General features: G+C 46.1%; 1 protein-coding gene across 14 annotated transcripts in view; it reads left to right on the top strand.

Moving 5' to 3' along the window:
• The window catches only part of CACNA1C (calcium voltage-gated channel subunit alpha1 C), a 435290-nt gene that overhangs the window by 386491 nt on the left and 22971 nt on the right, over positions 1-25828 (top strand). For 11 of the 14 annotated variants that reach the window (XM_033514757.1, XM_033514748.1, XM_033514752.1 and 8 more), the window contains 3 exons: positions 16156-16188; positions 19005-19133; positions 22987-23052. In XM_033514757.1, coding sequence (XP_033370648.1) covers positions 16156-16188; positions 19005-19133; positions 22987-23052 — 228 coding nt within the window. The remainder of the gene's footprint in view (positions 1-16155; positions 16189-19004; positions 19134-22986; positions 23053-25828) is intronic. The other 3 variants (XM_033514754.1, XM_033514753.1, XM_033514755.1) reach the window with 1 other exon arrangement.

The raw sequence follows: 25828 nt of genomic DNA, 5'->3' as shown, positions 1-25828 counted from the left end.
GCTGTATTTGAATCCATACAAAAGTCTTCTAAGCAGAAAGAAAGGAAATCCTTGTGCTTTGCTACAAAAATAGTCAAAAAATCCCAGGCTGCAGGAAAATCCAATGGGTCCTTTTGAAGAAATCCAGATTCTCAGATTCTCCTCATTAACTTCCATTGTCTGAGAGGAAGAGAGACACCCAGGTGTCCTCTTGCTGTTACTGGTGAGGGATTCTTCCCTCCCCAGGCACCCTGGACGTGTCAGTGACAGGAAAATAAATTGCTATTTGGAGGTGCCCACCAGTGACTGGTGAGTGTCTAGGTTTGTTAGGTTTGTCTAGACACCCAGCTCCCAGACATCAAATTTAAGCAGTATAAATCACACTCCTTCTCAGCATCTTGTCCAGACAGTCATGCTGCTGCTGCTTGTTGTGATCTTCAGTCTCCAGGGCTGTGCATGCTGCTGTGCTTAATTGCCAGTGACAAGGCTCTCTCTCAGCTCAAGTTCATGTCAGGCAAGGCCCAAAATCCAGTTTTCCCTTAGAGAAGCCTATGAAAAATGTGGGCACTCCTCTGCCCAAACAACAGGCACCTGTGTTAGGTGAGGAGGCAGCAGGGCTGGCCCTGGCTCTTTCAGTAAGGGCCGTGAAGAGCATTGTGTGATGGTCCCTCTGTTTCCTCTAAAGAATCCTTTCCTTCTATACAGTTTTACAGATCTCTGCACACGTCTTTTTGTTTACCTGGCATGTTTAAATCTTCTCTTTTTATCTAGGCAAATCCTTTGCTACTAGTTTCTAATGTTTGTTACTAAAAACTTGCACAACCTTTTTGATGCGCTGATAAATAAGCGGCAGCTCTGGATTGAGTTTGTTCTGAAATGTTCTGAAATCCCTTTGCACTTTTTATAACCCTTATTGAATAAGAGAATGTTCTGTATGTCGGTTTGTCCTGTCAGATTCCCTCCCTGCTAGCAGCACTTGGTATGTTACACCTTGTAGGAAATGGGCTTTGGAAGTAGCAGCCCACCTTGGCCGGACGATTGTCATCCTCCCCAGCAGAGTGAGGCAGATGTTCAGACACACTTCTCCCATCTCCTCGGGGATTTGTTGCTTCCTCGCTGTCTGTGGGCTTGAGCCAGCCCTGCCCTGTGTTTCTGTACTCTGTCTTGTCTTGTTCTGAGACACCTGGGCTCCGAAAAGGACAGGAACAATAAACCCCAAAACGCCAATCAGCTCCGTTAATAGGAGATGTTGAGACTGGTCAGGTGCGGGTAAAATATTTCTGCTTAACTCCTTAGAAGATGAAGGGTGTAGGATCTTGGGAGGTGCTGCTCTTGGAGTGAAGGGTCAGTTCTTACTGTGGTCAGCTAGGAGGGAGGATGGAGATCCCTGGCACAGACCAGTTTGACCTGCAGCCATAAATTCATCAGCCCAAAATCTGAGAGGTTCAGCAGACCAGGGCAGGCAAACCCAGAGCTGTAGTTGTGGGCAGCCTCCACTGTGTGTGTGTGTGTGTGTGTGTGTGTGTGTGTAGGTATGTGCTTGCTTTTGTTTGTGTGGTTTCCCCACGTTCTGGTTTGTCTTTTGTTTTTAACTTTTGACATTTACTTCTGTTTCTTGAAGAGGAATTTCTCAGAGCAAAAGCTTTAAGATGCATGTGAGTGTGCATGGGTGGGTCTTTGAGTGTGCACCCCATTAATTGTGCTCCGTGTCCCTGAGTGTGTTTGGATGCCTGTATGGGCTACAAATCCACATGGCAGAAATCCATGTGTGAGGGGAAAAGAGTGGGAATGGGAGCACAAGTATTTCACGTGTATTTGTGCAGTGAGTGGTTGTTGATGGGTTCAGGGGGTGTGCTGTGTTTGAAAACCTCAGAAAGGCACAGTTTCTGCCAAATTCACCTTTAAATTGCATGACTCTGAAGCTTCATTTTCAGAGCTTTCCTCTCAGTGACTGCTCTACAACTTCCTAGACACAAAATTAAGATTTTTTTTCTTATTATTTTTTTTTTCCCAAAATTATTTTTGGAATATCCAGTTTTTCTATTTTGGGGCACCCTTATGCCACTTCTTAAGTGACTAAACAGGAGAGGGCTTTTTAATCTTTTGCTTAAAAAACAACTTCCAAGGCAGAGACCACATCAACCATGTGTCAGCTCTCTTCAAGACAAAGAATGACTTTTGAGGGGTAGGATGAAAAATGGTTTAATATATGAGGTCTGGGATGTAGGGTCTGTGGATTATATTCCTTGGATTTTGATTAGACCCCTGAACCTCAGTCTTCCCATCAGTAGAGACTGCTATTATTCCTTGTGCTAAAAAAGTACCATTATTAGGGTTTGCAAAACCCTTTAAGCTCCTTAGAAGAAAATGTTAAGATGGTAAATATTATTTGTTAAGATGGTAAATATTATTAGCCTCTATTATAATTTGAAATAGATTTTATAGGAGTTGAATAAAAACCAGCAGGTTTGGACTGTATCATCCCAGAAGTAGCCCCAAGCACAGAGTAGCATTTCCTTCCTTTCCACATCAGCAGACACAGCCTGGAGTTGAGTACTGTAAAGGTGACTAACAGCCTGCTGTCCCCTCCTCCAGGCAAATAAAGTTGCTCATTACTGTTTGTCGCTGTGTGTCAAATGGGGAAATCAAGTTCCATTTGTGCTGTGCCACCGTGCCCAAAGCAATGAGAGAAAAACAGCCATGCCCTGAGTCACTGGGAGAGGTGTTGATGTGACCTCCTTCCCCTTGGTCAGGGAGGAAAACTCACTTTTCCTTGGTGCACTTTTCCTCCATCCTGTCCCCTGCCAGTGTCAGACCAAAGGAACTGCGTGGCTCAGCCTTCATCAGCCAGCAAAGCTGTGCTCTTATCAGTGCCCCCCGAGCTGGGTGAGCCCCTGGGGGCTGCTCGTGGCCTGCAGACGGGTGAGAGTTCCAGAGGCACCCCAGCTGGGAGCACAGTGGCACTGGGGCTGTTGTGTGCTTGGTTCCGTCTGTCTGTCTGTCAGGGAGGGAGGGGTTGTGTCTGTCTGTCTGTCTGTGGGGCTGTCTGAGGGCTGCTGCTGGTGCCTCTGTGCTTGTCAGCTGTGCCTGGGGGTGCACGAGGATGAGTGAACAAACCTTCTGGGCTGGTGTCCACCCTGCCTGCTCACGCAGTGAAGGTGTGTGAGTGTGTCTGAGCGCTGCAGGAGGCCCAGGGGAGCAGGAGTCACCCAGCAGAGGTGCACAAGGTGATGCAGCAGGTGTGGTGAGCCAGGGGGGTGAGCACGGCTATGAGGTGAGAACTGTCAGGGATAGAGAACCCGTGACTCGATGGGTTTTGTGAAATAATGGAATATTTCTGTGCATAAAATGCCCTCCTTTTTCCTCGGAGTGAACACTGCAGGTGGTTTGAGGGTCGATGGAGATGGTGGGGTTTTAACAGTGCTGTGTGTGGGCATCTGGGGACACAAAGGACTGAGGTGCTTCAGGAAGTAGTGAAGAAGGTTAGGGAAACCCAAAGCCCACCTTGGTGTGTTACTGCCCTCAAAAATGTTGGTCAGGTCTGTTTTGCCCCAGCCTGCTGGGTAATGGTTTGGTGTTTGTCCATCAGGTATTCAGGAGAGCCGAGCACTTTACACCTCCCACTTCTGGAAAGGTTTCCAAATTCTGTTAGGAAGTCAGCAGAGGGTTGCAGCTTGATTGAATCCTGAGTAGTGGTGCAGTAAGGCCAGAGAAATACCAAAGCATTGAGCTCCCAAGACTTGGAGACTTGTGCAGCGATTTCTCATTTAGTCTATTTTATTGCAGCTCAGGCTTAAACCAGGCGCATGAGGCCTTTTTTTACGATCATCTCGCTTTTGGTGTCAAGAGGCTTCATATTATTTGCCATGGGCTCCTGCTCCCATTCTCTGGAATATCTGAAAGCCTATACTTAAATCTCCCTTTCACCCTCTCCTGCACCCCTCCCTTTTAACCCACACCCCGCCTTTCTTCCTTTTCTCCCTCGTTTTCCTCTCCCCCCCCCCGTCTCCAGCCACACTAAACCTCACGAGCTCATTTTCACTCTCAACCAATGTGTCAGAAGGCAGAGAACCAGTGGCTCAAACGATGCTGCAGTCCTTGCCCCCGCGCAAGGCCTGCAGCGCGGCCACGCAGTCCTGTGCACACACCCCTCCAAGGGAGCAAGGATCGCGGGAAGGACGACTTGCATCCAGCCTGCACCTCACTGGGGACTGGCATTCATATCTGTCGCTGTGTCTGTCTGTCTGTCTGCCTGTCTTTCTCTGCCTGTCTGGTTCTCTCCGCTTCCACGCCCTTTGCTGCTCAGATTTTGGCCACCGGACGCAAATCTTTGCGGTTCCTACGGCCGGCGAGCTCGTTCACCCAAACCTCCTGCAAGAGGCAGAAAACACCTCCCCTCCCTCTCCCTTCCCTCCCTCTCAAACGCCACCTGGGTAGCAGAGGCCTCCAAATGATGTAGCAAAGGGCTGGAGAAGCACAGTGGCTTCTTTTGACATCTCGTGTTGTCACACCCTTACTGCTGCCATCCCAGAGTTGTCCGCAGTCCCGAGCTCTCCCTGTGTGCGTCTATATGTCTGTATATATATGACCTGTTCTCTTTTTGGGAAAGCTACTGGTAAAATTGGTGGGGAGGGTGGGGACGAGGAGGGTGGATTTAGTTTGGTGGGGTTTTTTTATTTTTTTTATATATTTTTTTATATATAAATATATATCTGGTGGTGTTTTTATCACTGGAATAATTCAGGTAACACACCACGGTGGCCCCAGCTGCAGGAAGCCACGTTGAAGCATGGTTGTGAGCAGTAGGAGTGGAAAGTGCTTTATTTTGCCTTTGAAGAACATCAGGAGAGCTGCCCTGGACTCTTCTACAGATTAGGCTTAGATCAATTTGAATTTGATCACCTCCCATGCTTAATCAACAATTCTAGTGCGTGTTTTTCACCCTGTGTTGGTGAGAAAGAAGTATCCAACCACAACCATGTTTGAACAGGGTTCTTTTTGGTTTTATTTATGTATATATTTGTCATGGTGATGGGGCCTCTTTATTTTTTTCAATCTCTTGTCTTTAAAATGTTGATATTTGGAGTGCATTTCCAGAGTTCATAATGTGATTTTGACTTTAAAAGAGGTGATTTTGGTAACTGCACAACTTTTTCTGTATGAAATATGGACAATCAGAAAAAAGTATGTATTTTCTGTCCAAAAAAGGGGGTAGTAAATGCAAATGACTCCTTCCTCAGTTTATCTGAGTATTTGAGCTGTTGCTAGCCACACTAGCACCATAAGAAGCAGACATGTAGTTTCCACTTTGAAAGACTCTTCATACTACCCAATTTTAAGGAAGTACCTCAATATTGTGATTTCCACAAAATTGTTTTACTTGGCTTCTGACATTAATCCAGGCCCCACGGAAAAATCAGAATGTATTTTAATGCAGGGAAGACTTAAGAGTAGCATAAAAATAAATTTTCCTTACAGGAAAAATTTAACCACACACGTTCTCGTTAATTAAAATAGGAGAAACAGAAGATAAAGAACCCAGGGGAACAAATTCTTAGAGGCTAAATGTGAAAGCAGCAAAAAGAAAGTTAAGAGAGTGCTATGACTGTAAGACCTGATGAATAATCCTGTCTGGAGTCCTTCTGAGTGAAAATGTTTAAAATGGTGGACCACAGCATCTCACTGACTGTCCTGAGGAGTGAATTGTGCTTTTAATTAGTTCAGGCTTGCATATACCCAAAATCTTGCTGGGTTTTAAGGTCTTTCGAGCAGAAGTCCTGTTTTCTTATTTGACTGTAAATTATTGTTACAATAAGAGTAAAAGCTAATAGTAGGAACACAAAGAACCACAGACCTTGTCCTGTGTTGGTTCAATACTAAAAATAAGTGTATGACATCAACATTTCAGTACAAAGAGCTTGTTAAAAAACCTTCATCCAGATTTTCTGACCAGTATTTAATTTTACTTGTCATTTTTCTATCACAGCACTTTAAAGAAAAAAGCCACTACAATACTCTGGCATCAACATCTGTGATATATTACAGTTATATTTCATCTTCCTTTTAATTCCAGTGTGGTTTTCCACAAAGCTAGTTAAAACACTCAAATTTAAAAGAGCTACCCCAGGCTGATTATATTTTTCCATTGGCTTGCTAGCCAGGATAAATCATTCCTTTTGCCTAGCAAAAGTTTCTCTTAACTTTCCCTGAACTCTAATAGAGATTGTATCTTTATATGAATGCACAGAAAAATCTCTGACTCTTGATTCCTTAGATCATCCCTGAGTATATTAATGTTAATTAATGATCTCTAAGCACCCTTAGATGGTGAAAAAGATGCTCGGGTGAGCTCAGATCCAGCTGGTTCCATCATTTGAGGCAATTCCTTGAAGCAGTGAAAGACGTTTCTGGAGTTTATTTCTCTTGTTTCTCAGACCTACCTTGCTGAGAGCACCCAAGGAATTTTCCAGGGTCGCTGTTCCCCACCCACAGACCGCAGTAACAGAGAGGGCACAAACCCCAGTGTTTCACTCACTCAGTTTTGCTGCAAAAGCTCCTGTTCCTCATGAGAATCACAAGAGCTTTTAGCATCAGTGCTACAAGACCTCACTGCCTGCACCATCTTGGACTCTTGTAGGTATTTAGAGAATTCCTAACTGGTCCCAGGCTGCTCTACCAGTTCAATGAAAGCAGTGGAGGTGATGGAAGAAGGGAAGACACATGCACACACACACACAGGCATTTTACTTGTTTTCCTCTTTAACTTGCTCCTCTCCCCCATCTTCTTCTCCCCAGTGATTTTCTCCCAGTGTTGCTGAAATCCTGGGCAGCAGACATTTTCAGCAAGGCAGTAAGAAGTTCCTATCTTCTGTAGCAGTAGATTTTCCTCTTTGTCTTCAGCCAAGATCCCACCAGTCCAGGGGAAGAGCTGCTCCCCTTGGTGAGGGTTTTTGTGCCAGGCACTGGGCAGCCTTTCAGCTTGGTGATGGTACCAGTCTGCCAACCCAAATGTACAGACTTCCATCAAATCCAGACCCAGCTGTGGAGGGCTTTGCTGCTCACCCAGATTTGTAATCAAAGGTAAACACAAATAAATTCATTTTAACCTTTCTAATACACTCAATATAGCACCCTCATTTAGCTCTTGCCTTGCTTCCTCTACATTCTCATGCACCAGCCAGGCAAACACAAGAGGGGTGGGGTTTTTTATGTTACTTCTTAATAGACATCTGGTTTTAAAATGGTTGTGCTCTTACATTCTTTGTGAAGACTGTCTGGCACAACATGCCAACCAAACTTCTGCTTCACAGCTCTTCCTGGGAATCTGCTAAATGGGACCCATCCCCTGCTGCAGACCAAGCTGACATCTTCACACAAGATGAACAGACATGAAAGCAAAGCTGCCTCAGCTGTAAAGAAACACTTGTTAATAGAAAAACATCAAAAACAAATTGAGGTTTAGAAACAGGGAATTTGAGACTCAACTGTTTGACCATACCTGAACACAGTAAATCACACACAGTGGGCATTACATATCATCTAAACAGTCCCTACCCTTGTTCATTTTACCAAAGAATTCATCAAATCAATAATCATTTATCCTTGGAAAGATGTGTAGAACAAGAAGATGTTGCTCAGTAGCTTTGTAAGATCTATCCCCAGTCTCTGTATGACCTCTTCTAATGTTTTCTGATAATGCCTGTGATTGGCATTTCAAATCCCAGAATGACATGTAGGGATTTATAATATCATACAGAAATCCAATATGAGTCTGTAGGCTCATATTTTTTTTCTTAGGAAATGTTCTGCATCAACATTAAATAACTTTCTAATTTAAAAGGCAATGAAAAGACACAGACTGGGAATTAAATACTAGCTGCTACAAATCTCAGATGAAAACAGTCCATAACAATCTCTCTGTTTGGGCTGCTGGTATCTCTGGGTATCCTCCCTTGAGCAAAGATTAATTATACAAAACTGACAGGGGTTGATAGTTCACCTACAGTCATCCAGAGCCTCCTGCAATCCACAGTCCTATTGCTTTGGAATGAAAGTGGATTGGGTTTTCTCCTGCTTCCAGTGTCGTCTGCAGTTTCTTTAAGGCCCTTCATCAAAGCACAGGATGGCTCATCCATCTTCCCACTGTCCCAGAGCCTTAAGGATGGGTCCTGGCAACGCTGCATGTGGAATCTTTCAGCTGGTAGCCTTCCTGCCTCCCTTCCCAGGAAAAGCTGCTCCTGGTCCAGGCTCCACCTGGCTCCAATAGTTCCCAGGTTTATGCTGAGGAGTGGGGACTTTGCTGCAGACCGCAGCCTTAACAGCACCAGTGTAATTCCACATCGCTTATCCAGGACTTGTGTGCTACAACAAAGATGCTACTGAAGTTTCCTTCTGGATTCATGTGCTCCTGGAACCCTACAAAGTCCAAAGGTCTCCCTCCTCCTTTCAGCCTCAGGCTGACCAGAGAAACCCCAGAAACACCAATAGTTTCACTCTTTTCTTTGTTTTTCCTTCTCCCTTCTCCTTTTCCCACACCATGAAATCCCAGCACCTAATTCAGAATTAACAAATATCTGCAGAAGTGCTCAAACATCGAGTGCAGAGAGGAAAAGCACAGCAGGACATGCCTCTGGGATTTTGCTTAATCCCTCAAATCACCAGTCCATGGGGAAGAAGAAGCCTGTAGATGCCAATCACCCTCTCAGTACCAATGGAGCATTGCAAGGTCACAAAACTCCTGCCTGTCCATGGCTCAGGAAGTTCATCTCAGAGATGAGCTCTGTTGCCATTCTCATTTCCAAGGTAGGCTGTAGGATGCTACAAGAAATGGGAAGAATCAGCTCTTACACAGTGCACAACAGCGTGGCTTTAAAGTCATGAGGACTGGCGTGAACGTTTTGAGCAGTCGCTTTCTTCTATTTTATTTTGACATCAAAATCGGTGTCGTGGCCTTAGCACACAGGAACCTGAGCAGGCCAAGTGTGTCCAAGAACATCTCCCAGCTTGCAGCCCTCCAACACCAATACAGATAGAAGTCAAGATGATGGATTTATTTGTGTTTTTGGGATGGGAGAACCTGGATGTGAAAATAACTGTTATTTGGAATGAGTCAAGAACAGATACAGGCTGTGCTCCTCCTTTTGGGAAACCTGTCCCACAGATTTCTCTGCCTCTTCCCTCCCACACAATGGGAGAAAAAAAAATTAAAAAAAGAGAATAATGATCAATGTAATTTAGAACATAAATCTTTCTAAAGAGGTGGAGGAAAAGAAGACTGCCCTTTCCAGCACAGTGAAAAACACACTGCTGAGTTTGATGTTTAAAAGCTGTGTTAACATTGCCTTAGGAAATGCAGTGAAGCACATTGGACTGCTTGGGAACAGCAATGAGGACACTGTTGGCATGATGGCAATAAAACTGAGGAAAACTGGAGAGATTATGGGAACTTAAATTCCCACTCTTGCTCTCTCTCCATCTTTTTTAGTGGTTTGTTCTGTCCCCAGGCTCGTCCCCCTCAGGCTGCTCCAGGCTGGGACAGACTGATCATCTCCTTTGGGAGCCATTGCCCTGTGAATCAAGAATTGGCCAAATGAAAAGGCAAGTTTAATGAAAAAAGGGTTCACCACACATGGCTCCTGGCAGAGGTGTTCAAATCATCAAATCCTCTCTCACTCAAACAGGAGATCCTCCCAGTCACTCTACCTCTAAAACAAAAGGTCCTGCACACATCATTCCAACATCTATTTTCATGGCTCAGTTCATCTTCAGCACCTTCTCATCCAGAAGTTTGGGGCTTTTTTTGGCTGCCTGTCCCACAGAACACAAATGATGAAACACAGGCCAGCTGCACCTGCCTCTCTGAGCCTTCAGCTGCACCTGAAGATGAGCACTACATCTCTGATAGTGGTTAGTATCTGCTTCTTTCTCAGGAGCCCCCCAGGCTTGATTACCATAAGACTTGATTTCCCAGAGCTAATGAGGAGGATTATTAAAACATCCTGAAAATTAAGAATAATTTGCATAGATATACTTTACCAATTGTTCTGCTTTTCTGAAAGTCATGGGGAAAAATGGAGCTTTTAGCTGTGTAAAAAGGCAGCCCTTTCATTACTTGTCCTCTAATTGTCAATCTAGGATAATCTGCATAACCAAATTAAAGCAATTGACTTTCCTTATATTTACCTTAAGCACTTGGAACCATGAGACTACTGTCTGACAATTTCATGGATATATATATATATATATATATATATATATGAAATTAATTAATAAGCTATTCAAAGTGGTATGATTTGCATATTAGAAGCTAATTAGAAAAGCAAGCTCCAGAATTTCAAAATCTTAGAATACATAGGAAATGAAGGGGAAAAAACTGATAGCTGCAGGACTCATTTGCTTAAAAGTTACCTTGCCCTTATTAACTGTGTTCAAAACAGGCTTTTGTTGCATGGGGATATGGAAATGGTCCCCCTGAGGTCTGAGATCATGTGGAATCAGTGAAGTATAAATGCTTATATATTGAATTTGGATGAGCTGACACTTGGTGCCTACTGGCCCCCATGAGTTAGAGCAGGCAGAAATGTGATTTCTGATGAGAAACCTCATTGCAGATGTCGCATTTTTCCTAATTCCCCTCCTTGCAACAAATGAAATTTTAACTCCTGGCTGCAGGAGGGTTCAGGCTCCCCTGCAGAGCAGTCTGAGTGTCAGCAAGGTAAATGCACTGGAACACTCAGAGCTTTTTCCAGGGAGATCAACAAGGTGCTCACCATTTGCCCCAATAAAGGCAGCATCACACACCTCAATTCCCAGTTTTCCTGTAAGATGGTGTCCTTTTCTAATAGGCATTAAATCACCAAAAAAAAACCTCCTTTATTTTTAAATTAGAGTTATAGGGAGGCTCAATTTTTTTGTTTCCAAAAGCCCCTTGTGACATTTTTTTTTTTCTGTTTTAAAATAGATGGAAAAATTTAAAGTTGAAAAACTTTCAGTAAAAGATCATTTCTATTGAAATAATCAAGATTCAAAACATATGCCTCAGTAGAGTAAAAGCAGTTTAATCTGGCATTGATTTTTTTTTCCTCTTAGTTATATATGATTTATAAAGGCAATGTAAACCAAATTAAAATGTGTGAGGACAAAATGTGAGATTTCAACCTCGCATTTCTGAAATGCCTGTTTCAAAATTGGCATGTTTCTACAGAACATTTGACTTTCAGCATCAGCATTCTCCTAACAGAAAATACTTTTCCAGGGAAACAAAAAAAAAAAGAAAATAATTTTGTCTAGTTAATACAAGAGGATGTCAAGTGTCTTCTTTTACCATGTCCCCATGGCACAGATAACTTCTAAACCTCTTTTTTTCCCCTTACTTTGGTAAATCCTTGTTCTCCTTGAAACTCACAACCTTGCAGATCCCATCTCTGTGTAACCACAAGGGAAGGAAACATCTCCAGAAGAGCAGAGTGGTTTGCCATTGCCATCTTTGTGCTTTTAATTCCCCTCCACATCTTGCCCATGGTTTTGATGAGCTTGTTTCCTCAGAATGTCTCTTTCCACCCTTCACCTTGTGCCCAAAGTCAGAGCATGGCTGAAGTAGGAGGCTTGGAGGAGACCTCTGTGTGCAAAGACCTTGCTCTGGAAAGGGCTGACATCCTACAAATGCAAAGGAACTACACAGAGAGGATTCTCAGAGGCACCCTTGCTGCAGTGAGGAGAAAAAAGCAAGAAGTGAAGGTGTATCAACCCCTTCCTCACAGGACAAGGCAGATAAATCAACCATCAAGTTTCCAACAGACACAGCATCTTCAGGGGGAGCTTTTCATACTCCAAATTCAACAGTCAAGGAAATACCATAGCAGACATCCATCACCAGCAACCAGCTGCTCTTAGTGGGCTCCCAGAAGCTTCATCCACAAGCCACAGTTTCCTCAGAGGAGAAAAGCCATCACAGGTTTGTCAGAAAAGGCAACATAAGCATCTGACCACTCATTCTCCTGAGAAATATGAAGCTACTCTGTCATACTGTGGTGCCAGCATCTCCAACACACATTTCCTTCACCTCTCCTAACCTAGGGCATAACTAGAAGGCTGCAGTTGTACCTCTGTACTGACTGAGACAACTCTAGCAAAGCAATTACAACACTGCTGCTAAATGCTCTCCACAAGCTGAATTATCTCTTGCAAAAAGAGATTCATCCCTACAAACAAAAGTGTTGCCAGAAAGTAAAAAGCTATCAGCAAGGAAGTTTTGCTCCTCAAACATCAGGGAGAGGATCAGTTTGGACTTCCTAGCAAAGGCTGGATCCCCTCCAAGGGAGCTGAACTCATCTTCAGTGTGTCCTGTGGTGTAAAAGAATTGCTGCCATCAGCAGTGCTGGCAAGTGGGAACGCTGCCTGTCCTGTCCTGTCATCTCAGTGCAGTCAGCCTTCAACAGCTGCTGAGCAGACACTGATCCCTGGGCAGCAGTGGAGGAGCCTCTGTGGTTGTGTGGATTAAACACACACTGTACAGACCTGGTGAAGCTCCTTTCCAGGCTTCTCCAGCTGCTGCTCCTCTGGAGAGCCATTACACTTGTGCAAACCAGCCAAGAGCAGCTCAGACCTCCCAACATTGCCCTCCATCTCCAGTGTTCCACAAGGATGAACACTGGATTCATAGCTCTTCTCAGGAATTTCCTACTGCAACTTTTCATTTCAATCTGCCTGTTAACACACTTTCTTGTTTTCTTCCAAATCTTTATCCACAAAATATTCTAAGCCATGGGTATTTCAGGGAACTTTGATACTACTGTGACTATACAGAGCCTTTTTGCTCATATTTTTGCTGCTGTCTTGACAGGGCTGAAAAGCCACATCATCCCTTCTCAGAATTTCAGAATGGATTGCATCACAGCACAAACATCCTACTCTGTTGACTCTGTTACATGTTGCTCCTGAAAGGTTGAGACCGGTTCTCCTGAAGTGCAAATTTTATCCTCTCCTAGCTCCCAAAGCACAACCCATCAGAAACTTTTTCCTTGACTTGGTGGCAGCATCAGACACCAAGTTTGATTTGTGAGACTTTATGGAGGTTCAACGGGGCCTGGAGAGGTTGTGTTTTTCACAGGTAGTTCTCAGTAAACCTCCCACCCACCCAGAACATGATTATCAGGAACATAATTACCTTATCCAGTGCTGTGATCTCTGAGATTTTAGGTACTTCCATTAAATAAACTTGGCTTCTTTCCCAGAAACTTCCTTACCTGGGATCCTGACTTCATGGTAAGCTTTGCCTTCCTCTTTTGTGCCTGTGGGGCTCTAAGGATGCCCACAGGTTTGCAGCAGCTGCAGCAATTTATCTGTTTAAAAAGGTACACAATTTATCTGGTACACACTGAACATTAATGTGATGTATGCAGGCAACAATATTCTGAGGAGGTTTTCAGACATGTTGCAGGGATCACTCAGTCTTTATCCTACTGAGTTTTTACTTGGGCTTCTAGAACCTTCTCTTCTCTTTCTTGACCTCTTCTGCTCCTTAGCATCTCTGTTGTCTTTTTAAATACACTGACATTGAAATAAGGAAGGAAAAAAATACCCAAAGAGTCTTTGGCATGCACTCATCCCCCCCAAGCCTATTTACACCAGAGCATCCTGCCTCAGATATTTCTTTTCCCACTCAGCCTGCAAGGTTACCTTCTACATCACTCTAAATATGGCCTTGGACTTGTGATTTATACTTGAGATCCCTCTTCTGTACCAGGGAAACTGCTCAGAACATCATCTCTGACTTTCCCATTCAGCATGCTCCTGCTACTCAGGCCCCAAAAGGGAAGGGCAGGATGAAAGTCTTGAAGTTCCTTTGCAGGTTAAACCCCAGGCAGGAGCAGAGACAGCTGGAAATTAAACATTACAGCCAAGAGTGCTTTCTGCTCAGTGGTGTAGCTTCTCCAAAAGCTCTTTCAGAGACATTAAACAGATGAGGGTTTGTTTTTTCACCTAGCTCTGAGATTTGTAGAAATGAAATCCCATCCACTTCAGATGGGCAAATAGACACTGGCTTTAATTCCAGGTACTTGTCACCATGCCTCCACCTCTGGGAACTGATGTGACCACTGCCAGTTGCCTGTCCTCATCCTAAAATTGGCATTCCCAACCCACTGGCAAGGCTGAAGATTCTTGGAACCTTGAATCTTGAAGCTCTCTCAGCTTTAGAGTTCAGTGTGGCCACACTTGAAAATTCTATTAACACGCTCTCAGACACCTGGGCTCAGGTGCATGGGGTCCTTTGGCACAGGTGGTAGGATTTGCCTCCTTTCTGAAACCTTTGTGGATATCAGAAAATGTATTTCAGCAGCCCCAAGCTGGGGGTTGATTTCCCCTCATGAGCTCACACAGTGTGCACAAGCACAGCAGGAACCTGTTTGTACAAATCCCACCTGCCAGCATTAGCAGAACCTTTCCTGTGCTGTTTTCGAGCCTCAACCACAGGCAGTGAGATTATTTGGTATGTTTTTGACCACATCTTAAAACACAGCCCAGTTAGCTGAGGGAATAAGAGAAGAAATGACAATGAAGGCACAATATCCCACAGCAGCTCAAAAGGTTTCTTCAGCCTGTCAGTCACAGATTCACCAACACTGTCAGCCAGGAAGGATGGAGAATCCTGAACATTTTTAGGCTTCCTTCAGTTATTCAGCCAGGAAGGATGGAGAATCCTGAACACTTTTAGGCTTCCTTCAGTCATTTTGAAGGGCCTCTGTACCTTCTGCCAGCAATGCAGCAAGCAGCAGAATAAGGATCCTTCTACTGTTAGAAAAGGTGATTTTCAGAATGAGAAAGAGGAAGGGGGATGGGACAGAGAAAGGTTTTGCTGGAAAGATGTTTGCCTAGCAACACAAAATCAAAATCTATGCCTGACCTGTAAGAAATGTCTCTATGGGCACTGCTCCTTTATTTGGTATTCAAGCCAACTTTTGCCTGTATGTGATCTGAAAACACAAGAGCAAACATGTGAAATAGGAGGACAAAAGCAATGAAAGCTGACACTACCAAACCAATGAGTTAACCCAAATTATTAAGTGGCTCAGTGTACCTTGGGTTTTTAATTGCTCTCATTTGCCTGTATCACCAAAATTAGGCTGTGCAATCCAAACTACAGTTTTTCTTCAGGTAATACAATGCCAGTTTGATTGCTGCAGCATCCTTGGAGAGCAGGAGCATGCTGCAGGATTCCACCATGGCACTAGAGGGGAATTCTGACACTGACAGAAGAAGAAATACATCAGTTCCCACTTTGCTAAAGTAGCAGACAGGTTTGGCATGGGGTAGAGGTTAAGCCTGAAGGATTACATTACTATTGAACTGAAGGACTCCTAATAAAGACAGTTTTATTTAATTTACAATTCTGCTTCTTACACCTAAGGATACTTGCAGCCTTGGGTGTTTTTTAGAATTGCTCTCAGTATTGGAAGTGGCCCCAGAGGTTAATCAAGGAATATCAGGCAGAGTGTCTGCAGCAATTTGACTCTTCCAGGCGTGACCAGGGCTCAGCTCAGCCCTGCCTTGCCTCCAAGAACAAATCCACTGGGTGCCATGGGCTTTGCTGAGAGGTGGGTGAAGGTAGAGAGAGCTAATTAGCTGCACTAACCCACATCCCACAGCTGGTGCTGGGTGTTGTAGGGCTGCCAAGAGCCTGTTAGAGTCTCCCAACCCGTTCCCTCACCCAGAACTGTAAGGAAATGGGGATTTATAAAGTGTTGCTTTAGCACTGGGATATTATGGGTTTACCAAACCAGATGGATGCACTAGAAGCTGGCTGGTCCCTGTGCAGACATGGCCTGGATCTGAGTGGGAGAGCTAAATCAGCCCCTGTATTGGACTTTTACCTGTATTGGTAAAAGAAACATTTTACCAGCACAGTGCCTCCACTGCCAGGGTGTCCAGCACTCAGGGTGGCACTCACATGTGGAGAGGGCTTACATCAAATTCAGTGGCAGCTGTACCTTCCTCTGCCACGGCCAGCCTTGACCCTGGGCATCCTAGGGAATAAGCCCAGCCTCTTGTGCATTTCTTTCAAATTCCCTTTTGCCCTCTTCTGCCATTTTGTTGCTCCTGTGTTAGCCAAGACCTAGTTTACTAGGGCTCTTGATTGGAGACTTATTACAGCTTATTTCTGTCTGCCTTTCTTTAAAGCCAGCTGAACATACCCAATGCTCTTCCTCTATGGTAAGACCAAAAATACAGACCACCCTCCCAGCTTCTGTGACACTCTTTCTAACACACTCCTTTTTTCTCTTCTCCGTGATCACAAGTTCTCTCTCCAAGCCCAGCCTAGTTATTTGTGCATGAAGCTGCCATGTCGTGTATTGGTGTGAGTCTGGTGTTCACATGAGCTGTGAATATGCTGCACATGTGTATCTCTTGTGCATCCTGAGCTTTCCTTTGGTCGAGTTAACTGTCCTTCTGCCTTCTAATGAACCACCAAGAGAGAACTGGACCTGGTAAGATTTCTGGTTAGCCACAAATCATGTCCCTGGGCCACTATGGATGTGACACTGAATGAGTTTGTGGGGTGACTTCATGTCCAAGCCTCCAGAAAAGGAAGGGCTGGGACTCTGAAACTCCTCTTCAATGAGGTGATTCATTAAGAACATTTGAGCTCTTATTTTGCACAAAAAAAAAAAAGAGTAAATGGTGCACAAAACACTGCTGCCTTGTTGTGCAAGGCAGTTCCCACACCACCACTAACTCCAGTTTCTGGATTGCCACTCTGCAGAACCTCCCTGCTCCAGCAAGGATACGCCTTCAAAAAGCTGGATGAAAGCCAGGAGGAAGCAAGCAGGGCTACTCAAGCATCAGCTCATCTATGGCCACCTAGTTTTAAAGTGACTGTAATCTTCTGAGGCATCACTCAGATTTTGGCTAAGTGGTTTGATGCCAGTAAGTTTCAGATTTGCGTCAGGGAGGGATTTGTTCTATTTTATCTGCTGCTTAGACTTTGCCTGCTCCAGGATGCTGGGAGGGCAGAGATAAATATCTGCCTACAGTAGCTGCCTCCTCTCAGCAAGGAAGGACAAAAGAATACTAAAACCTCTGTCTAGACCCATGTCCCAGCTTGCTGCCACCTAAAGAGCCAAGCCAACAAGAAGTACAGCAGGTAGAATAAAAAAATGCTGGTTTTTTTTAATCACAAACACATCAGGATTGCTCTCCACACAACCTCAGCTCTGTTTTAGATTGTATTAGAGCCTGGCTTCTCCAGGACTGGAAGAGGTATTTGACCTTACAGTTATCCCTCTGGGATTGTAGAGCTGAGAGTATTCAGTGCCATGATTTTTGATTCCTTGGAGGCCACATTCCCTCCTTCACCTCAGAGAAACTCCCTCCAGTTCACTGAAGCCCAGAGTCCAAATAACCAAACAAGGATGAGGTGTAGGGAGCACTCAGCTTTCCCTCATCTTTTTCACCCCGTTACTCCACAGGCAGCGAGTGTCAGCCTTGGCTACGGGCTGGAGGAAGCTACCTGCTGACAGACACACCACAGACAGACAGACAGACAGACAGACAGACAGACAGCTGGGTGCAATCCTGAACTGCTGCACATGGTGCTGGGCTCTCTGTGTGAGCAGGGGTCACACCAAGGCCCTGCACAGGGACAGGGACAGAGCTGAGCACCAGCCTGCTCTCCCAGGCTCAGAAACGGGAGCACACACAGGTACACATCTGCATCCCGACTTTTAACCCCACAAACACCCACCCAGGCTGCTGCTGCTGGGCCTTGGGGTTTATCAGAAGCAGACAGGCAAGCAGCTGCTGCTTGCACTGCCCAGTGACAGGAAATCCAAAGGGTCTGTTCTCTCTTGGTTTACACAGTGGTGAGTAGTTAACAGCAGGGGTGATCTGCACTGTTTCTTCCTCCTAAATGTTGCTCTTTCGGTGGTGTTTAGACTCAAACTGCAGTTTTTGCAGCCTGGGTGGGGACAGAGGGGAGGTTTCCATGCACTCTGCTCCACAGCAGGTCAAAGTGGCAGGGTGACAGCGTTATCTCCCCCCGTGACAGGAGGTCACATTCCCACAGCGCTGCTACCAGAAGGCACCAGCTCCACAGGCTTGGCACAGTATTTTAGGGGCTTAATAAACTGGGAATCATGGCATTTGCTGTGCCCTTGAGCTAGGCAGCGAGTCCTCTGCCAAGGCCAGGTGAGCCTGCTGCTGCAGCAGCCTTCAGATGGATGTTGCCTTCACACATGTGAAGGCTGAGGAACGTCAGAGCTGGTTACAACCCCAGGGGAAAATGCTTAGGGACAAAGCAGATGCTGTGAGAAAAAACAGGCCAGAGGAAAGACTATTTTAAAATACTCCTCGCTTGAACAGTAGCGGCAAAGCCAAAATAAAATGTTTTTTAAAAAAACTAAACAAAAAAAAAATAAAAGTCAGTGCACAGGCTGTGGGAAATCCAAAGGGATCGTGAGAAATGAGAAAGGCCCAGCCTGCAGGAGCACAGGGGCAGGCTGGCAGCAGTGCCAGTGACACCAGCACACACCGTGTCCCCGTGGGGTTTTACACCCAGGGGAAAATGTGGGACCTGCTCCTGTTTCCCAGCAGAGCAAGCAGCACGTGGCTGGTGCCTGACACCAGATTCACCAGAACTGCTGGCTGAGGCACTCACTGGGGTGAAACACTCAAGACAGGCCAAAAGAGAAAGTGTCTTTCTCCTCCAGTGCGAGGTCAAAGGGGAATTGCCCCTCTCTGATACAAGGAGATGTGTTGGAGGGGTACCAGCATGACCTACCCCTAATCCTTGGATTAGGCAAACTGAAGGGAGAGGCTGATGGCCTTGAGAGCCCGTGTAGAGCAGCCTCACCACCAGAGGAGACAGGGCAGGCTGGAGCAGTCCCGTGGTGCCGGGGAGTGGAAGCCCAGGGAGCAGTACCAGGACAAGGAACAGTGCAGTGAGCCCTCGGCATAGCGTCCTCTGTGGCCCAGGGCCCTGGTTCCTCTCGTGCTGTTGTAACTCCTGCCTCTGTGCCAATGGCTTCCAGAACGCAGAGGAAAACTCTCGCATCTCAATCACCTTCTTCCGACTCTTCCGCGTGATGCGCCTGGTGAAGCTCCTGAGCCGAGGGGAGGGCATCCGGACGCTGCTCTGGACCTTCATCAAGTCCTTCCAGGTATTCCTTTGCTTACCTCTAAGAAAGAGAACTCCTTTTGGAAGCTTAACCCCTTTTGATTTCCCTTGGTGGCCTCTCGGGGAGAGGTTTCACGCCGGGGCCTCAGCTCAAAGGCACCCAGGGACAAGCGGCAGGAATGAGTTGAGTAAATGGGAATGACTGCCTGGCTATGAGTTTCATCCTTAAAGCATGAGTAATTGCTTGAGACCCTCCTGAACAGCCTTAATAGTTCAGTTCAACTCAATTACTGCCTGTCTGTAACCCTTTGATCCCGTATTTCATTTTTTTTTCCCTTTTTTTGAGCTGTGTTTCATATGTGTAACTTTAATACACAGCTATGGGGGAAGGCCTGGGTCTCAATTAAGTTTCCTTTAAGCCTTGTTTTGAGGATTTCCAGTGAGTACTAGAGGTGTGTGGCCTCCATACTTTCATCCAGGAAGAATTCACCTTTTTAGCCCTACTCTTTTGAGCTGGTAACAATGCCAAGTTATTAAATTGCTGCTGCTTTTTTTTCCCTGGAGACAGGTTGCATTTCAGTGGTAGGTAAAGAGTAGAGAGGAGGAAGTGAAGAATACCAGACTGGATAAGAATCACTACTTGTGGAGGAAAAGAAACACCAGAGTTATTTGCTAGGGGAAAAAAAACCTAGCCACATATAGTAAAATGATAGTTAGAGATGAAGCAGAGCATATACCTGCATTTTGAAAGGCCTTGACCTGGATTTACTGGACCAGCACAACCTGGATGTTAGCTGGGGCATATCCAAAGGAAATGGCAGGGAAACACAGCACAGGAATGCAAATAGTGGCCTAAACATGAGAAAATATGCAGAACACACCACTGGACAAAAGCATGAAAGAATAACTAGTGCAACACACAAGTCTTGAAAAACAGCAGCTCTAAACCCCTCAGACTGAAGCTGTAAATGGCTAATAGCTTTTGTATTGACTCAGATGGAAAAGGAACTGACCCATACTTTAAAACTTAAACCTCACCAGCAGCAACACAAGCTGGGACCAAAGCCTGCAGTGCTGCAGCTCATTGCAGCTTCTGTCTCTTCTCAGCAGAAATAACACGCCAGGGATCAGCACGGACCTTCCCAGTGCAGCTCCCAGTGCTCCCGGTAGCCAGACCACCAGGCTGATGCAAAGTACTCATTTTTCACACTCCTTGACTGCCAGAGGACCTAACCCTGCACAGCAGGCTTCTGACACATCCATGCCACAGTGACTTTTTCCATTGCTTGCAGAGTTGCCAGCTTCCAGGTTGTTATTTGAGCAGCACCACTGGGAAACATTTTGTTTGCAGGCGTAGGAATGAGATTCCCTTGGCACAGCTCAGCCAGCCCTGATGCAGGGGACAGAGTCACACTTTCCAGCTCCTGCTTCTCCTCCCCTTGCCCCTGTGCCCCTCCAGCCTCTTCAGCAATAGCTCACCCTGAGCTGGTCACAGCTCATGGCTGGAGAGGAGGAGATGGATGGGAAAGGGAGCACCTGGTACTTCCCTCCAGTGACCTTCAGACCTCTTGGGTTGGGAGTCACTTCAGGCAGGGTTGTAGGGTGCTGGGAGAAAGTACAGAGGGATCCTCCCCAGCAGGGGAGGGGGAAAAAAAGAAAAGCAGCATTGCAAGCAAGTGCCTTTTCCCTTGAAAGCCTTTAGCCATTTATAACATGGAATTCTCTGCTCCAAGCTCCTCCTCTTGCAACTGCCGGGAGGCTCCTTTGGGAGCTAAGAATAGCCAGAGTGCCGTGTTGAATTCAGCCACTCCCACTGTCAGAATGTGGGATCCCAGCAGACCTTGGCACAGGCTCCTCAGTGTCCCCACATGCTTCCAGGAAGCATCTCTGCTCCCACAGGGCAGCCTAAGAAGCAATGAACTCCTGGAGCTGGATCCCGTGGTAACTTCCACGTGCCCTGGGCATGGCACGAAGTGCTGACGTACGAGCTGGGGCACTGGTCAGACTGGTGGGAAAGTGCTCAGCAGGGTTTCCATCTGCACACACAGCCACAGGGTCAGCCTGGGGAGGAGTGGGAAGTGAGAGGGTGCTGGGGACACGGCAGGGCCGTGGGAATCGCAAGGACAAAGTGGTAACGCCAGGGAAGGACAGAGCTGGAGGAGGACAGAGACAGAAGTGTGGAATTTGAGAGGTGGAGAGCTCAAGGAGCAAGGGAACAAGGGGCAGGCATGGGCAGGAAGGGGCATTAGTGGAGAGGAATGGACTGAGCTGAAGAACATGGAAAGGAAGTGAAGGAGCAGGCAGAAAAGAGAGAAGACACTTTCCCATCCCTATTTGGGTGGGAAAAACAGAAGTACAGAAAACAGAAATGCTGTTAAGGTTATACACCTCAGGTCCTGCCTGGACACTGGCCCAGGAGCTTTTAGGTATTGTGTGTATCAAGTCCCAACTAAATCATCACAAAATGTTTGGAGCCCAGTTCTGAGCTGGTGGTCTCTTCAGTGACACTGTGAGGTAAAATACCAATTTTTCTGGTCCCCTAAGAAGCCAGAGGAATCTGTCCTGATACTCAAGATGATGATTACAGACATTGTCTAAAGGACTTGATTATTTTTTGCCATTTTAATATTCAGATCTCTTGGAGATGATTTATGCAGATCTTTGTCAAATCTCCACGGTGAAAATATTCCCTCGGTTTTCCCTGAGGGATTTAGTTGTGTTGAATTTAGGATTACAGAAGGGTTTGGGTTGAAGAAACCTTAAAATCACCTAGTTCCAACCACTCTGCCATGGGCAGGGACACCTTCCACTAGACCAGGTTGTTCAGAGCTCCATCCAGCCTTGAGCACTCCCAGGGATGAGACAGCCACAGCTTCTCTGAGCACCCTGTTCATGCCTTACCCACCCATATAGTAAAGAATTTCCTCCTAATATTTAATCTAAACCAGTTTAAAACCATCACCCCTTCTCCTATCACTGCATAGAATGAAAACTTGAAAAAAATTCCTCTATGTCTTTATTGTAGGTCCCCTTCAGGTATTGGAAGGTGGTCTAGAGTCTCTCTGGAGCCTTCTCTTCTCCAGGCTGAACCCCAGATCTCTCAGCCTGTCTCCACAGCAGAGGTGCTGCAGCCCTCTGATAATGCTGTAGGCTCCTTATAGCCTGGGAAATTGGGTGTTCAACATCTAGATCAGGGACTGTGCTCCCATTTTCAGAGTGAATGTGTCCACCCATTTCCTCTGAAGCAAGTCCTGAAAGCCTCTGGTCTGAGTGCTAGACATTCCAAAAGATTGCTGCTCAAAAGCCTGAGCCTGTGAAGTCCCGAGCCCTTGGCTCCTGTCAGTGGTGGAGGAAGCTGGTGGCACTCAGCACTTGGGAGGCAGCTCTGCATATCAGGGCTCTGCATTTCCTCTCCAGCAGCTGATCACTGACACTCAGTGCATGGCAGACAGCATCAGGGACACCTAACACTGAGCAGGGAACCTGCTGATGCTGCCTCAGCTACCCAGGGTGGTACCAGCCATTGTAGCAGAAGCCTCAAATTAAGATTCTGCCAGCATCCCTTTATTTCACCGTACTGGATCCAGGGAAATATCAGATTCCCAGAGTCGTGCTGGCTGTGAGAGCTTTCTCCTCCTGGTTAGCAGGTGCAGACACTGGTTTTGCCTCGCTTTCCTGCCTGGTCAAGGGCGGGAGTGACGGGAAGGCAGCGGAGCTCCATCCATCCATCCCTCCATCCCCCCAAGGCACAGAGCCGAGCCTGCTGGGCTGGGCTGGGCCACCAAGCGTGGGCCTGTAGAGGCATCTAGTGGCCACCTGCCCGCACTACAGAGCCCCAAAATCAGCGGCACAACCAGGCAGAGACACAGTGCTCTCTTCTCTTCTTTCGTTTGCAGGCTCTCCCCTACGTGGCTCTTTTAATAGTGATGCTGTTCTTCATCTACGCTGTGATTGGGATGCAGGTGAGTGATGCTCAAAGAGCTCGGCCGTGTCTGTCTCCTCCTGCCAGAGCCTGGCAACAGGCTTAGAGGGTAACTAGATCCATGTGTGGTTGTGGGGGCTTACAGCAATGTTTTCACCCAGTGAGATGGCAGCTAACACCAGCTGGAGGACATCTTCTGGCTGGGTACTTCCAGCAGCAGCACAGCAAGCTCCATAAAACAAAAAAAAACCAAGCAAAAAAAAAGTATTGACCCATTTAAATACAGAAAACAATATGCAAACAGTAAAAAGAGGATGCCTGCCCTCCACATTCTCACAGGAATATCCACCAAGAAGATTTACTGCCTTGCTTGTTGGTTCAAAACAGTTTTTTAAGTGGGCTTATGGCCATGCTGCACTGAACAGACCAAAATGTTCTCTTGCATCTCTTTCACACTGGCATAACTTCCACTGAGTTGTAAAGAGCAGCTTTTGATCTACACCCATGAAGGTAAATATGGGATCAGACCCAATGTACCAACACTCAGAGTTTCTCCAGGAAGCTGCATCAACATCTTACTCAGTTTGCAAAACGTGTTTGGAATCATCCTGAGCATTCACCTGTGCGAGAACTGATGTTGCACGGAGACCATTGAAGACAGCACATGGTACAGGCACAGTCTGTGACAGTCCCAGCCTCATTTGTTGTGCTGCTTTTCAAGCTAAGCTTCACTTTCCACTCCAGTGTTAATCACAGTTCTCAGACAAGTCATCCATCTGGGACCAGAGGCCACAGAATAGAAAGGCATGGCATAATTGCTTCCAGAGGTCTTCAAACATGACAGGCTTCTTGGTTTCACAGTGACAACAGAATTTGTAATGCAATTCATCTGACCTCTGTGACCTTGTTTTAATTTGTTTCCTGTTATTATAGTCATGTGTTTTCACAGACTCCATCTACCCTGCCCCACTGTGAAAAGTAAAATTAATGTTTTCTTGAATTATCACAGGTTATCTCAATAGCCCCAGTAATCACAGCTGTCATTTACTCTAAGCTCATACTGTCAACTTGCCAGTTTTGCCTTTAATACCTAAGATGGCCAAGATCTTACAGAATTACCTGTGCTATACAGAGAATCACTTCAGAGTATTAAACTGGTATTACATTGCTGCACAAAGCCTAAGTGGCTTCCAAGCACCCACACAGATGGGGTCTACAGGGCACTGCCAGGGCCAGATGCTTTATTCTGTAATTTTACTCCTTTTTCTGTCAGTTCTAAGTTACCTATTTAACCCTTGGCTTACATTCAAGCCTCTGTTTGAATCATCTCAGCAGCCTGAAGATCATACATCAGTCTATCACATTGATCTGGATTACTAGGTCTCTTTGTGCCCTCATGTCTTCCAATAAGAAAACCAACTTTTTTTCCTTTTCCCTGTTTTCCCAGAGCCCCACAGACCTGTGATTATCACTTTTTGTCCAAATGGCACCTCAGACATTTTACTCCCTCTTGAACGTGCTGACACACAGAGTTCCCTCACACACAGAGACACGTGGGAAGGAAAATCATCCCTCACTCCATTAAGCAGCTACCACGAAAGACTAGATGTACCAGAACTGATAAAAATATCAGAATTTCCCATGTAAAGGAGACCTACTACTACTTCATGTCAGCCACTGCCACGACTTGGAGCGTAACAACATTCAAGGCTCACTAGCTAACGTGCTCAAGTGGAAAACACCCAAGTTGATGCTGATGGATGAAGCCGCTCATAGGATGGCCCAGGAGGCACAGATTGGAGAGGCTGTGAGGGAGGAACCTCCACTTACAGCTCCTCCCAGGTACCTCATGCAAAACACCACAGCAGCTGCTGCCTCGAGTGTGTGAGGGAAGATGCAGGGTCAAAAGGAAGATCATGGGAAGCTGCCTTACCTATATTTGCCTGAAATGAACAATGTGGGCTGCCTCGTCTCAAATCTGGCTGTCAGTGCTGCCTGTGGCATGGGGCTGGCCAGGCAGGAGAAGGCCCATGCATCCATGAGGAACCCCTGAGGAAAACTGCCATGTGCTGACCCTCCCTCCCATCTGGCCAAGGCCCTCCCACCACTGTCCCCATGCTCCTCTCCGCCTCACTGTTCCTCTTGGGGTGCTAATTCTCAGTGACATTTCCTTGAAAAGAAGCTGGGTGCTCTCTCAGAGCTGCTCTGTTCCTGCTGCTTGTTTTGGCTGCAGAGAGATTACAGCTCTCAGCCCCTGAGATCTCTGCCAGGCTGTTATCAGTGGGGAATAAATAGTCCTGAGTGCAGAGACCTTGCTGCCACACAAGGTCTGAAAGTACCACAGCTAGCCAAGATTATTTTAAAGAAGCCTGAAACTCTGCTGCACTGGGGACTTCACACCCAAAGACAGGCCCCTAAAAAGGTTTGCTGATGGTTGTGCCGTGGCTGGATGAACTAGTTGGTGTGGCACGGGAGGAAGCTCTCGGGCATCCGTGTCTGGGCAGATCTGGTCATCATCTTCACGCTGCTGCAGTCTGGGAGGACCCCTGAAACACCTGCTGGTGACAAGCATGACTATGGAAGGCATTTGGAGGACAATTCCTCCAAATGATCCAAGGAAAGGCACTTCACATTTCTTTGTGAAGATCCAAGGCCCCCAACAAAGATGGGAGCTCAAGGCTCAGCAGCTGCTGGTGTTCTGCTGCCATTTCCATCTGCCAGAGATAAGCAATGAAGGAAGGAGCCTTTTCTTCTCTGCAACTGATTTCTTTCAGCTGGACTCCCTTCCCAAATGAGTGCTTATTTAAACAAGGCCC

The sequence above is a fragment of the Parus major genome, chromosome 1A (genome assembly GCF_001522545.3).
Source record: "Parus major isolate Abel chromosome 1A, Parus_major1.1, whole genome shotgun sequence".
In the NCBI taxonomy this organism is placed as follows: domain Eukaryota; kingdom Metazoa; phylum Chordata; class Aves; order Passeriformes; family Paridae; genus Parus; species Parus major.
This window is presented reverse-complemented; position numbering and strand designations above follow the sequence as displayed.